The 13,423-nt window shown below is 30.1% G+C and overlaps 5 protein-coding genes across 7 annotated transcripts; 2 read left to right on the top strand and 3 right to left on the bottom strand.

The window, feature by feature from the left end:
- Positions 1-323: 323 nt before the first annotated feature.
- LOC111685352 (differentially expressed in FDCP 8 homolog) lies at positions 324-2,939 on the bottom strand. Of its 2 annotated transcripts, XM_046953174.1 has the most exons (4): positions 2,051-2,939; positions 1,913-1,957; positions 1,477-1,806; positions 324-848 (listed from the first exon to the last, which is right to left on the bottom strand). In XM_046953174.1, exons 1-4 carry the CDS (start codon positions 2,799-2,801, stop codon positions 451-453), a joined length of 1,524 nt encoding a protein of 507 aa, XP_046809130.1. In that variant the 5' UTR covers positions 2,802-2,939; the 3' UTR covers positions 324-450. The 2 variants fall into 2 exon arrangements, with proteins under 2 accessions (XP_046809130.1, XP_023303375.2); XM_023447607.2 differs by lacking the exon at positions 1,913-1,957 and having other exon boundaries at positions 2,051-2,937.
- Positions 2,940-3,183: 244 nt separating this feature from the next.
- LOC111685362 (E3 ubiquitin-protein transferase MAEA) lies at positions 3,184-6,055 on the top strand. Of its 2 annotated transcripts, XM_023447621.2 has the most exons (3): positions 3,302-3,319; positions 3,399-3,431; positions 4,615-6,055. In XM_023447621.2, the coding sequence occupies exon 3, from the start codon at positions 4,653-4,655 to the stop codon at positions 5,832-5,834; it is 1,182 nt and encodes a 393-aa protein (XP_023303389.1). In that variant the 5' UTR covers positions 3,302-3,319; positions 3,399-3,431; positions 4,615-4,652; the 3' UTR covers positions 5,835-6,055. The 2 variants fall into 2 exon arrangements, with proteins under 2 accessions (XP_023303388.1, XP_023303389.1); XM_023447620.2 differs by lacking the exon at positions 3,399-3,431 and having other exon boundaries at positions 3,184-3,319.
- Positions 6,056-6,098: 43 nt separating this feature from the next.
- Positions 6,099-9,692, bottom strand: LOC111685358 (protein KRI1 homolog). The gene is made up of 5 exons (XM_023447614.2): positions 8,994-9,692; positions 8,631-8,933; positions 7,348-8,570; positions 7,123-7,286; positions 6,099-7,054 (listed from the first exon to the last, which is right to left on the bottom strand). Exons 1-5 carry the CDS (start codon positions 9,115-9,117, stop codon positions 6,178-6,180), a joined length of 2,691 nt encoding a protein of 896 aa, XP_023303382.2. The 5' UTR covers positions 9,118-9,692; the 3' UTR covers positions 6,099-6,177.
- Positions 9,693-10,229: 537 nt separating this feature from the next.
- On the bottom strand, positions 10,230-11,140 carry LOC111685363 (isochorismatase domain-containing protein 1). Its single transcript, XM_023447622.2, has 3 exons — positions 10,920-11,140; positions 10,635-10,844; positions 10,230-10,568 (listed from the first exon to the last, which is right to left on the bottom strand). Exons 1-3 carry the CDS (start codon positions 11,040-11,042, stop codon positions 10,305-10,307), a joined length of 597 nt encoding a protein of 198 aa, XP_023303390.2. The 5' UTR covers positions 11,043-11,140; the 3' UTR covers positions 10,230-10,304.
- Positions 11,141-11,888: 748 nt separating this feature from the next.
- On the top strand, positions 11,889-13,420 carry LOC111685361 (NADH dehydrogenase [ubiquinone] 1 beta subcomplex subunit 5, mitochondrial). Its single transcript, XM_023447619.2, has 4 exons — positions 11,889-12,080; positions 12,184-12,407; positions 12,802-12,908; positions 13,166-13,420. Exons 1-4 carry the CDS (start codon positions 11,996-11,998, stop codon positions 13,302-13,304), a joined length of 555 nt encoding a protein of 184 aa, XP_023303387.1. The 5' UTR covers positions 11,889-11,995; the 3' UTR covers positions 13,305-13,420.
- Positions 13,421-13,423: the final 3 nt, after the last annotated feature.

Genomic DNA, 13,423 nt, shown 5'->3' with positions numbered 1-13,423 from the left:
AACAATGTAGGCATGATTTTGGATTTAAGCAAATATGTAAACCATTTATAAAATATTAAAAAATTCGTGTAACAAGCAACCCTTAAAAAGAAATTTTTCGGATAAGAAATGTGTTTTTGTTTTCGAAAATAAAAATTGTCAGATAATTTACCCCTATAAGGAAATATCTAGCACTTAAACCATAGTAGCGACACATTATTCGAAGTTAATGTTGGGTGAGTATTTTAAGGGTAACTTTAGTATTTTTATTATTGAACTTTTAAAGACGATTTTATATCGATAATTTTTTCAAAGTTAAAATAAAAGTGATGTTTACATTAAAATGTCATTTTATTAAAAATATATTTTTGTTTATTAGAAAATAATATAATTGTATATACATAGTCATTTTTAAACCTAATAAAATAGTATTTTACCTTTAAAATAACATAAATCATATTAATTGCACCCTTAATTGTCCTCATTACCATCATTATCGTCACTTAAAATCATATCTGGATCATTGGTATTTCGATGTTTTTCCATTGTTAATTCTCTTTGTAAGCGACGTTCCTGAACACGTACACACTTAGGACATATCATATTTTTTCTCGTCATACAAACACGATGATATATAGAATTACATTTATCACATATAATACAACCATCATCAAATGGAAATATTACTTCATTATTACTGCAAATTTCACAAATATATGCTTTAGCAGTACACATTGAGCAATTGCGTATATGTTTGTCGAAACAATTGTAAACTTTATGTAAATTTTCACCTAATGTACCATTTTCAGCCTGTTCCAAATCGTTAATAGAATAGAATTCATTTGATTGTATGAGATGTCGACGTAAACCTAAAGAATTAGAGATGTGATATGATAAATTAAAATTATATAATTGAGATATGTTGAACTTTTTTCAGATTAAGGGCCTCATTTTATAAAACGAAACGACAAACGTTCAAAAAAATTTGTATGGAAAAAATTAAAATTTTCAAAAATTTCCCAGTATTCTTCATACAAATTGTTTACATTAACGAAAGTTTCATTTTATAAAATGAGGGGGTAAGTTGTTCAGGCAATTTTTGAATTAACTGTATTTTCTGTTCACATTTTGATGTTTTGCTTTTAGTAATTGGACTTTCACTAGAGTTTTGTTTATTTTTATATAGTACTTTACACAATCTCTAGTGTAAAGTACTTTTTTTGCAATTTTACATATTTTTATTATAAAATAAGTAAAAATTCAATTGATTCTTAAATTTTCATTTAAAACGCAATAAGAATAAAATATTGCTAATTTAATTATATTTCTTGGTCATTAATTACCAACAAGTATAATATTCACCTTAAAGATAAGAAAATTTCATAAAAATTTAAAATAAATAAAATACCTCCTCTACAATTCCAAATGCCTAAAAAATACCTACAATTTCGTAGACTTTCCCATAAAAAAACAAAACTTACAATAAAACTGACTTACCAATTTGCGTTTCCAATAACTTTTCCTCAACGGCCTGGCGACATTCAGACAAATATTTACGCATATATACCAAATTTTGTCGTAATTTTTTCAATGAAGCTAATTTCTCCAAGAAAACAAACAATTTGGGATTGACATCTTCAAGACGTATTAAGGGTTTATCGAGAAATAGTTGAATTTCCTGTAAAGCTGAACGAGACACTTTGCGTGGAACAAAATCCCAATTGTGAACAACACGGGCGGGAATAATACACGAATCGTTCCAATGACAAGAAGGACAATAGTATAAACCAGTGTAATCGCATAAGCGAGGTTCAATCCAAGAATTTTCTGAAAAAAAGAGGAAAAGGATATTTAATTAATTTGCTAAATTATTAAAAAAAAAAACACAGAAAGAAGGATTATGATATTTGTTATGAAAATATCAGGTACCAACCATGTTTGGTTCTTTTGCCAAAACATTGTGTGGTGTAGTGGGGAGCTTAATTAACATGAAATTAAATAAAAAACAAACAAATAAGGACAAAAAAACAACATTTATATTTCTCATTTTTTTTTTGAATTTTCTACTTACTAAAATTTAATAAAGTGCGACATTCAGTGCACTTATATCGTTGGGCTGCTAAACCAATTTCGGGACAAATGTCTAAAATAGGATATTGTCTTTCGGATGCTATAACATGAGCACATACTCTCACCACACTGTCTATGCATTTCTGATGTACCATATAACGACAATCGGAGCACTGATAGGAAGCCTGTACTACACTCCAAATTATGCCCGTACAATGATCACAATAATTGCGTGCTGTGGGTAGGGGCAAACCTTTGCCCACCCCTTTCTGACGGGCCGCAAAGTGATGACCCACCACGGTTTTTACCGAAGGACCCACTTCCACTTTATCATTTTTGGCCTCCAACAATTCTTCCAAAGAATATCGCAAATCCACTAAATGCCTAACCAACCAACGACGTTCTTCACTATTTTCCTCGGATATTAAAACCAAATCTTTACAATGATTTATGGCCTCCATAAGATCTTGTTCACTAGCATCGGAGGTAAATATCAAACGCCATTGTTCTTTGACCAATGACGCTGGTATGGGTAAAGATTTTTCACTTATTAAAACTGCTCCCGTTGAACTACTGTCCATTTCATTAAAACTATTAAGAGATTCGGTGGTGGAATCTGTGGATGTAGTATCATTTTGTCCTTGAAATCCCACATTAATGGGTATATAACTGGAGGCTACCGATGCTGTGTCACTGATAAAATTTGTAACCGCACCCGGTATACTAGCTAAGCTATCACGCAATGAATTCATCTTAACATTATTATATACACAAATACAGATATTATTAATCTATTTTTAGAATATTTTAAACACTTTTTTAAACAAACAAAACAATATTTGCAATGAAAATATAAACAAATTTTGACGAGATTTCTATAGTAAAAAATGCATTAAACAGCTGTCTTAAAAATTATCAATGTCATATTCTCTTTCTCTCTGTTTATATTTTCTTTGTTTTTCATTTGTCACAAAAAGTGTTACCGTTATCTTTAATACTTTTTTATAGAAATTTTATATGATTGTGTTTCTCTAATTTAAGAAAATTATTTATATAATTTCAAAATATTCATTTTAATTAGAAAACTGTATTTTTTGGTAAATTTAAAATTTGTTTACAGTTTATACACAACTCAACATTCTCATTCCAATGAATACTCATTGTTTTAAAATACCGATTACTCAAACAAATTCCCCAGCTCTATATGGCATCTCTCCAATTTTATAAAAACAAAGAAATACAAGATAAACCAGACAGAAAAATTAACGCAGTAATTATCAATTTTTTTACAACATCTACATTTTGTTTATAGTTCTTTAATTATTTATTATATTATTTATATATTTAAGTTCAAATTAACATAAATTACAAAAGCAACAAATGTAAGATATCGAATAGAAATTAAAAAGAAAAATATCCTAATTGTGACAAGTTTATTGAAATTTTTTTTGTTTATCCTTGTAAAGAGTTTAATACTCGGTAACATTTTAATACTTTGTATCCCAGTTTGTACTATAGTTTCTTCTGATATTAATAGATATATATTTCTATATTACTATATTGTTTTTAGTACACATTGTGATAATATTGTTTGCCATATTACTGCACTTTCATAATTATACCCTACACCACGATAGTGGGGATGAATATTGGGTTTGTGCTGATGTTTGTAACATACAAAAATATTTGTCCTATACCCACCTTAAAGTATACCAATCGGCTTAGAATCATTTTCTCAGTCGATTAAGATATGTCCGTCCGTCTGGCAGGCTGTCCATGTAAACCTTGTGCACAAGGTACAGGCCGCAATTTTCAAGATAATTGGATGAAATTTGGCACATACGCTTCTTTTGGCCAAGGACGAAGCCTATTGAAAATGGTTAAAATCGGTCCATTATTTCGACTAGCCCCCATACAACCGTACCCGCACAAATAGGGCCTTTTAGCTTATAATTAATTTAAATGATCTTTTATGTTAACAAAATTCGACAAAACTTAGTTTTATAGAACTTTAAATGGCACTACCGATTTTTGTAATAATCGGGATTCATTTGACCCTATCCCCCATACAAACTCTCCTTCAGAAAATGGCTTAAAGGTTTAAATTCACTAACAAACACTAATAACACTTTTAAATTCTACATAAATAATATTGAAGAAGACTTAACTCCCCCTACCAACATGTTTAAGGATAGGGCTATATCTTGTCCTATTCCCCTCTTAAAAAATCCCTTTTTTGCCAAAAAAAGTAAAAATATTCCGAAATAAAGTTAAAAAAAACAAACTAAATGCTTTTTTTACATAATTCCCATTTTTAACATACATACTGACTGGTGTAGGGTATCATATAGTCGGCTACGCCCGACTATACATTCATACTTGTTTCGATTGATATTGATAAAACTGCGTCTCAAAATTTCCATGTGAATACCAATAATTAGCTGAGTTTCTTCTGAGTGTTTTGGCCCCAAAAATGTATCCATTATGCTTTGCCTTTTATCTTTCTACATATTTGTCTACCTAATGTATCCATTGTTATATATTAATTGTGCCATCTCCTTTCAGAAAACGCTAGATGCGCTTAGCTTACTGGAACCTTCAAAATGTCTGAAATAAAATCGTTAGAACACTCAACTCTAAAAGTTCCTTATGAGATAATTAATAAAAAATTTCGTGTAGCACAAAAGACAATCGATAGAGAAGTTGATCAAATACAAAATATTTCCAGAGATGTTGAAAAAGCCCTAACCACACATCCTACCGTATCGGATGTTAGTAAAATGGTTGGAAATGTGGTGCAGCGCTTGCAGGTTTTAAAACGCAAATCAGAGGAAAGTATTAACGAAGAGTTGAATGCTGCTTATGTCTGCAAAAAGAAATTGGGACATCTTAAAGGTATTGCCCAGCCAGAAATAAGTTCTGATATGGAAATATGGCATGCTTCAATCGATCAATGGAAACGTATGCGTATGGATCGTATGGTCATAGAACATTTGCTTAGATTGGGTTATTACGAAACAGCAAACCGTTTATCTAATCATTCAGATATAAGACATCTAACGAATTTGGATATTTTCCATACATCACGTGAAGTTGAAGAAGATCTCTTAAGTTTTAAAACTACTAAATGTATTCTATGGTGTATGGATAACAAATCCAAACTAAGAAGAATTAATTCGAACATAGAGTTTAATTTACGTGTACAGGAATTTGTGGAGCTTGTACGCAAAGATCTAAGAACTGAGGCGGTGATACATGCTAGAAAACACTTTCCGGCTTTTGAAAAAACTCAAATTAAGGAAATTTGCGAATGTATGGCTCTGTTGGCCTACCAACCGAATACCACCATTGAACCCTACAGAAGTCTTTTTGATTATAGTCGTTGGAAGGATTTGGTTTTAAAGTTTCGCAATGAAAATTATCGTTTGTTTCAGATATCATCACAATCTTTACTCAGCATTGCTGTACAGGCAGGCCTATCATCTCTAAAAACACCACAATGTTTTTCAACCAATTGCAAGAATTTAAATTGTCCCGTTTGTCAAGAAGATTTCAATAAGATTGCCACGAATTTGCCATATTCACATTGTGTGCAAAGTCGTTTAATTTGTAGAATAACCGGTTTACCGCTAAATGAACATAATTTACCTATGATGTTACCCAATGGTCAGATCTTTGGTCAGTTGGCCATACCACAAATTACTAAGGAAAATGGTGTGGTTGTTTGCCCTATAACTAATACAAAATTCTCTACACCAAAGATTGAAAAAGTTTTCGTAATGTAAGTGTCGTTTAATAAAAAAACATTATCGTCTTTGAATTTTCTTCTACATGATCAAAACTATATACGTATATATTTTTTTAATGTAAACTAAATACTTTTTTTAATTTTTTTTCTATAATTCTTGTAAACGAAAATTAATTTTTGTTTTGAAACATGTTTTAAAACATAATCAGCTAAAATATCTTTAAAACAAGTAAAGTATAATAAATTTGCCTAATATAATAACTAAACTGTTTTTATTTTATTTGTTTGTATTAACATAATTATTTGTATTTAAATATATATAACACATTTATACATACATACATTTCTACAGCTAAAACTAAAAAAAAAAATCATATTTATTATGATTGATTATTTCCATACTTTTGTTTTTTATGGAATTTTCTAGGATTAATACCATAAGCCTTTAAACGTTCATCACTGATATCTTTACCATCTCCTTTAGAATTCTGTTTTGATTTACCATTAAATGGCTTTTTGTTTTGGAATTTAGTTTTGAATTTATCATTGGAGTTAAATTTGCCATTAAAGGTTTTTGTTTTGGGTATATTTTTACGCAAAGGAGGCAAGGAACCAACACCTTCCGTTGAGTTATTTAATTGTTTAGAGCCTTTAGCAAATGGATTGTTTTTGGCAGCAGGTTTATTAGCGTTTTGAGCATTATTAGCTTTTTGAGTATTTTTATTAAAGTTTTTAGTTTCAACATTATTCGTTTGTTTGTGAGCAGCATTAGCACCTTTGTTAAATGGATTATTAGATTTTTCATGGTCTTTATTAGAGTTTGTACTGGCAGTACTAGTAGGTAATATTTGAGGTCCCTCTCTACTTTCGGCACTATTTTGATTCTGGCTTTGTGGTTTCTTTTTATTTTTCTTCTTTTTCTTTTTAGCCGCTTCTGTGGCCGTTGCTGCTGGCTGTTGGCTATTAATTGTTTCATTTACATTTGTTTTATCTTCAATTTTAGCTTTTTTGGCTACAGTTTCTTCCGCATTTGCTGTATTTTCTTCCTGAGCATCAGCATTTGTTTGGGTCTCCTCAGCGGCAGAAGTTTGTGCAGCAGCTTGTGCATTTTGAGCTTTACGTTTTCTCCTTTTCTTGGCCTTTTTAGATTCACCCGGCTGAGAGTCTGCAGTAGTATTTCCTGCAGCCGTTTCAGCATTAGAAGTAGTAGGTTCTTTTGTTTGCTCCGGTTTAGTTTCCTCATTTTCATTGTCAGATCTATAATAAAACAAAAAAAATATATATTTATATTATATATATAAAAATTAAATTTTTTATCTAATTACCCCTCGCCATATAAACTTTTAAATATTTTCCGTTTTAGTTCCTCATTTTTTGCTTTAAGTTTATAAAGTCTTTGCTCTTTCTTCTCCACTTGATCGGGACGTATTTGTATGGCTTTCTTAAGACTGGCCCATTGATTAAGTTCTTTATTTTTAGCCAACAGTATCTAAAAAAAACATATAAATGTTAAATAACTTTACATATGTTTAAATTAATCAAGATCTCACCTCTTCTATAGTTAAACCAAAATCATTTGGTGTAGTTTCGACATACTTAAAACGACAAGGTATATCTCCTATAATATCCTCACAATCGAGCTTATAGTATTCATCTATATACTCTCCATAAGTTTTCTCATCCTCAGGATCGAATACCGGCTTTTCCGCTTTAATGATTTCCATAAAACGATCTCGTCGTCCTTTGCGACCACCTCTACGTTTTCTGGTATTTTCTATAAGTTCTTTTTGTAATTCTTCTTTTGCCTTACTGGGATCATAATCACAATCCATAATGAAATCTTCATCTTCACAATGAGGATCATTGTTGTCATCATAATCATAACCTCCTGTATCACCATCATTTTGTGGATCATAATTATCCCAATCCTCTACTTTCAGCTCGTCTATATCTGAGGGACATTCTGGTTTCTCTTCACCCTCATCCACCTGATAGTATTCGTCATTGAAAAGTTCTTGCATTCGCCGATCATGTGCCTCAGGATCAAAATCTTCTTCTAAATCATCATCCTTAAAACCTAACTCATCATTGCCTGTGACCATTTTTAATTTTTCAATTTTTTCCTGTATCTCTTTGCGTTTCATTTCCTTTACCATTTCCAACTCTTTCATTTTTTGCTCTTTTTCTTGCTGTTTACGTTCTTTAGTCTCTTGTCTCTTCTTCTTACGTTTCTCATCCGTTACTCTCAGCGAACTTTCAATCGTGCGTGGATAACGTTTAATGAATTCTTGATCTGGTTCTTCATATCTAAAATTGAATTTCTGTTCAAATTCTGCCTGTTTTTCCAATTCTTGTTCATCCTCCGATAAAGGAGCATTATCACCCACAATTTCTTCATATGTGGGAATTTCATTATAATTACTAGCCTCTGTATAACCTTTGTTAAGCACATAATCTCTAAGAAACTTTTCACTAGAAGGTAGCTTATCATTACTCCAGTATTTTTTTAAAGGTTCTAGTTTTTCTTTAACCTCCTCTTGTATAGTATCCTTTTTCCCAGCTAACCATTTAAGATAATCTTCCTCCTCTTTATCTTTTTCGGCTTTAGTTTTTTCACGTTTTTTAAAAATGCCACCAAATTCTTCTTCCTCTGAATCATCATCTTGATTCATTACTTTTTTGAATTCAGCTTTCAAGCGGCGTTCTTCTTCCACCACTGTGGGGGAGAAAGGACGTTGTACTGCTTCCTTTTCCTCATCATCTTCATCGGAATCTATTCAAATTTTATAGTTATTAATACATATAGTTTTTTTCAATTCCTGCTGTCACTTACCATCCACAAATTTACCGCCCTTTTCTAAAATTATCTTTCTTTCATAATCTTTCAAAGTTACCGGCTTAGATTTCTTTTCCTTTTTACTCTTGCCTTCTTCTTCGTCAGCGGAACCTTCCTCTTCATTATCTTCATGTTTAAAAAATTTTGTACTTTTATCATAAATGGCAGGATCTTTACTTTTCAACGAAGCCAAGGTTTTTAAAAAATCTTGATCGAACGAAGGATCCAATACTTCATCCTCTTCCGACGAATCTGAATCATCAGAATCAGACTCAGAGACATCTAAACCTTTGTCTTTAACTAAAGGAATACAAAATATTAAATCATTTCTTTTAAAATTAAAAATCATTTTTCACTTACATTTTTGCAATAGTTCTTTTTTTCTTAAAGTATTATAACTTTTGGCAAAATTTTCATTTGTTTTTATTTGAAAATTATCCTCTTCCAAATTATCATCACTATCATCAAAAAGATTTCTACTCATTTTGATTATTTTAAAAAATATTTAAGATTTTCTCGATAATTTTTAAAAATTTCTGTAGTAACTATTTTCACACGTGTTTGTGTTTTTATTTTGATTACAAATGAATTGCAGTTGGAGTAAAGAGAATTGTCAAAATATGCTGCTATAACATGAGCAGAGTTGTATGTTATGTAGGGGAAGTATAGCCAAATATAATTTTCTATAGTTAATTTAATTTTTAGGAAAAGAAGTTATTCGTAATTGAATATTAAAAATTTTGCTAAAAATTCTATTCTATTTTCCCTAGAAATGCGAAATTTCACTTTAAATAAATTACTCTAAAAATTATAATTAAAAAAAACAAATCGATTTATTGTAAAGCTATTAACGTATTTTTAATCGATATTTTAACGACTTCATCCCCCTTAAATTTAAATAAGCCTATTTTATACGGACAGCAAAAATTTACTACTTTATAGGGTTCTATAGTTGAAACAAAAAGTCGACTATTCGACTTTTTGCATTTTATGAAAAGTCGACTTTTTGCATTTAGTTTAAAGTCGATTTTTCGACTTTTTTCATTTAATTAAAAGTAGATTTTTCGACTTTTAATATTCTATAAATAGTCGACTTTTCGACTTTTTCCGACTATTTTCGACTTTTTCCGAAGCCAGAAGCGTAAATTTATAATGTAGCCATTTAACATTATTATTATTATTATTATTATTATTATTATTATTATCATTATTGTTATTATTATTATTTATTATTTTTATTAATAAATAAAATTTATTTATATTTTATTTTCTATTTGTTGCAATTTTTTGAGTTTTTTCGACTTCTTTCTATTTTCGAATTTTTCCGACTTTTCGGCTTTTTTCGACTTTTTCCGAATTTTTCGACTTTTTCCGATTTTTTTCGAATTTTTCCGACTTTGCGACTTTTTGACTTTCCGACTTTTATTTACAAAGTCGACTTTTCGACTTTTTTCATAAACGATAGTCTAGTCGACTATTTTGTTTTTGGAACAAAATAGTCGACTTCGACTTTTTTCGACAAAAAGTCGATTGTTCGATTATTCGAAAGTCGATTTATAGAATTCTACTACTTTATTAATATTAAATATTAAAAAACAAATAAAACAATTTTGGTATATTTTCATTTACAAAATGCTATAAAACTTTAAAACAATCCTTTCAGGAAAATGTTTACAATTTGGAAGACAATTCCATATCAGCCGATGGGTTATTGACAAATTTACGCACAATATCGAATTTCGGATGATTCTTATCACGCATTAAATCGAAAATAACACTTTCACTGGTAGTAACATTGCAACCAGCTGCACGGAAACGTTCTAAAGCCAAATCACGATCTTGTTTTAAACGAGAACACACACAATCGGCAACCAAAGAAACTCTTATATTGCGTTCCAATAGATCCATAACAGTTTGTTCAACACAAATGTGGGACTAAAAAATAAACAAAATATTAGAATTATATTAATTCATTTTCGTAATACATTTTCGTAAATATACCTCTAAACCATAGAGTACAACATCATCAGGTTTGTCGCCAAAAATCTCCTTAATTTTCGCCTCCAATTCCGGTACCATCATACTAAAACGGGTTTTGCTGATGACAGCTTTAGCATGGCTAATATCAATGTCTTTAACACTGTTGCCCAAACGTTCGGGATAGTGTTCGGTAACAATCAAAGGTATATCCAATTCTTTGCCAGCTTTAGTCTATAAATAATTATTATTTTTCATATAAGATGATATAATCAACGACAATTTGCTGGAATATTCTCTTCTACTTACTAATTTATTGGAATTTTCTACAAAATTATTAAACAATGGCATGCCAGGACGAAATTTTTCCTGTATGTCGCAGAAAAGAAACAGAGTCTTTTTTGGATTTAAATGACGCAAACGTGAAGCCATTTTTATTGGAATTTATTGCCAGTTGTAGGAATGAATATTTTATAATTAAAGGTAATACAAGTACAAAACCTTGCACCGCCGATAAGAAGAAACAACAGAAAATCGCAAATTAACTTAAAATGTCAGTTTTATGGACTTTTGAATACCCTATATTTCATTACATTTTTAAATAAAAAATTTAATAGACTCTTCATTAAAAACTTAAATTACTACTAAAACTTTAAAGTTTTACTGAAAATTTCAGTTTTCAGAAAATTTTAAAATCAAAAGAATTCTTTACAATTAGAGGCAATCTCTGTTTGTAAATACTTTTAAAATCAAATGCTCATAAGTTCATTAGGGTTCTATAGTTGAAACGAAAGTCGACTTTTTTCGACAAAAAGTCGATTGTTCGATTATTCGAAAGTCGATTTATAGAACCCTTATAAGTATACTTTCATAAAGAAATAATAATAAAAATTGAATGAACTTAAATTCCTATCATATTTTTCAGTAGGGTGCTGTTTACTAACAGCTGTTTAGTTTTGTGTTATTGATTTTTTTAATATAGGGAGGTATGACCATTACCAAACGCGGAATTATTTTCATATCCAGAATTTTTTGCATTAGATAAGGATACATTAATATTAAATTAATGTATATTCATAATTTAATATTATAATACAATACGTTTATCAAGAATTATTTGAAATTATTGTATAATAAACATATTAAATTAACTAAATTTACGTATAAAATGTCAACTTTGTAATATTAACTTTAACTTTAAGTGATAATGCAGTACTGCTACATGACCAGTTTTATCGACTTAATTGTCACAATTGTATTTTTCTTCTTTTCCACTTTCAACAATTTTGACACTGACTGACATTTAGTATTTTTACTTTTGTTAGAAAGAAATTTTTGTATTCACGTTTTTAAACCGATTTTAACGTGATAAATTTTCAACAAAAATGGTCAGTTGGAGTTCTATTGTACGTCCAGCGGCTCAATTAGCCAAATATCGTACCATTTTGCAGACCCCAGCTGTAAAAAATGGTAAGTTTGCAGAGTAATTTCAATAAAAAGTTTATGCACTGAAACTGACATTACGCAACTTGAGGGAAGAGAAGTAAAATAATTATTTTTTTGTTTTTAATAGCTGTCCAGTTGCAATTGCGTCAAATGAGCGGTGGTCACCATCATATGATTGTACAGCCCTCCCGTTTCCAATGGAATAAATTTAAGGATTTATTGCACTTTTATGTGATGTTGGGTGTTTTGCCCATTACTGCTCTGGTCATGTACTGCAACATTTTCATTGGTCCAGCTCAATTGCATGAAATTCCAGCCGATTATGAGCCTAAACACTGGGAATATCATAAGGTAATATAATGTTTCGTTATGATGTTTAAAGTTGTTAAAATACAAAAAATATAGATATAGCAAGATTCTACATAATATGGATATGTAGATCATAGAACTGTTAATACCCTTTGTAAACAATATTTCCACATTCAATGCGGAGGTTGAGGTAGTCATAGAATCCAATTACTGTGGGAATCATATTTAAAAACAAAGAAAAGCAATAACGAAAGATTTTATTAGACAGACAATGGTTCCGTCAGTCGTTGAATTCTATGATATATATCGTAAGTTGATATAGATGTAATACCTATTTTTCCTTACGATTCTGTTGAAGTATTATCAGTATAATTTGCTTATCATAAGTCAATTGACATGAATATATTCTAATTTTAATAATTGTATCCGTTTGCAGCATCCCATTTCTCGCTTCATTGCCCGCTACATGTTCCCTAGCCCACAACAGGAATATGAGAAAAACTTACATTTCCTTTATGAAGAAGATGAAAAAGCTCAAATCAGGTATGTGTACATAAATACAAATAAAAATTTAAATAATAAATCAGGGAACATGGTGTTTATCGAACATGCTGTTAATTCTATGGGGTGAAGTAAGACAACAAGCTAACAATCTATTAACCAACCGATCTTTTTTAAAACCTCTTGACACTGCAACGTTGGCTTAACTAGTTCTATTGATTCCAATGCCATTGAAAATGTGTTTATTACTTAAATTAATAGTTATATGTAAAACTTAATTATCTCAAATTTATTTTCAGACTACTTGAAGAGAAAATTCGTGCTAAAATGTCTGAACGTAACGATTACCAAGCCTACTACTACAGGCCCGTCATTGCCAAATATCACAGAATTTCTAAAGAAGCTGCTGATGAATTGGAAGATTTGCGTGGTGATTAAACACACAACAATTAATATATGAGTCGCTACGATTCAATGAAATTACAATATCTCTAGTTTAATTAAAGTGCAGAAACAACTATTGTTGAAAAATAAATAAAACTTGAAACTAAAAAGCA

The sequence above is a fragment of the Lucilia cuprina genome, chromosome 5, assembly GCF_022045245.1.
Source record: "Lucilia cuprina isolate Lc7/37 chromosome 5, ASM2204524v1, whole genome shotgun sequence".
NCBI lineage: Eukaryota > Metazoa > Arthropoda > Insecta > Diptera > Calliphoridae > Lucilia > Lucilia cuprina.
The sequence above is the reverse complement of the archived record's forward strand: the minus strand, read 5'-3'. Positions and strand labels throughout refer to the sequence as shown.

Excerpts from the sequence above, each read along its gene's own strand:
- LOC111685352 (XM_046953174.1), bottom strand. The coding sequence starts at position 2,801 with ATGAATTCATTGCGTGATAGCTTAGCTAGTATACCGGGTGCGGTTACA. Across the intron at positions 1,958-2,050 it reads TCGCACTTTATTAAATTTTA|CTCCCCACTACACCACACAA; the intron begins GTAAGTAGAAAA and ends ATGTTAATTAAG. Across the intron at positions 849-1,476 it reads GTTATTGGAAACGCAAATTG|GTTTACGTCGACATCTCATA; the intron begins GTAAGTCAGTTT and ends CTAATTCTTTAG.
- LOC111685362 (XM_023447620.2), top strand. The coding sequence starts at position 4,653 with ATGTCTGAAATAAAATCGTTAGAACACTCAACTCTAAAAGTTCCTTAT.
- LOC111685358 (XM_023447614.2), bottom strand. The coding sequence starts at position 9,117 with ATGAGTAGAAATCTTTTTGATGATAGTGATGATAATTTGGAAGAGGAT. Across the intron at positions 7,287-7,347 it reads TTGGTTTAACTATAGAAGAG|ATACTGTTGGCTAAAAATAA; the intron begins GTGAGATCTTGA and ends TGTTTTTTTTAG. Across the intron at positions 7,055-7,122 it reads AAAAGTTTATATGGCGAGGG|ATCTGACAATGAAAATGAGG; the intron begins GTAATTAGATAA and ends GTTTTATTATAG.
- LOC111685363 (XM_023447622.2), bottom strand. The coding sequence starts at position 11,042 with ATGGCTTCACGTTTGCGTCATTTAAATCCAAAAAAGACTCTGTTTCTT. Across the intron at positions 10,845-10,919 it reads TAGAAAATTCCAATAAATTA|ACTAAAGCTGGCAAAGAATT; the intron begins GTAAGTAGAAGA and ends AATTATTTATAG. Across the intron at positions 10,569-10,634 it reads TTGTACTCTATGGTTTAGAG|TCCCACATTTGTGTTGAACA; the intron begins GTATATTTACGA and ends TTTATTTTTTAG.
- LOC111685361 (XM_023447619.2), top strand. The coding sequence starts at position 11,996 with ATGGTCAGTTGGAGTTCTATTGTACGTCCAGCGGCTCAATTAGCCAAA. Across the intron at positions 12,081-12,183 it reads GACCCCAGCTGTAAAAAATG|CTGTCCAGTTGCAATTGCGT; the intron begins GTAAGTTTGCAG and ends TGTTTTTAATAG. Across the intron at positions 12,909-13,165 it reads GATGAAAAAGCTCAAATCAG|ACTACTTGAAGAGAAAATTC; the intron begins GTATGTGTACAT and ends ATTTATTTTCAG.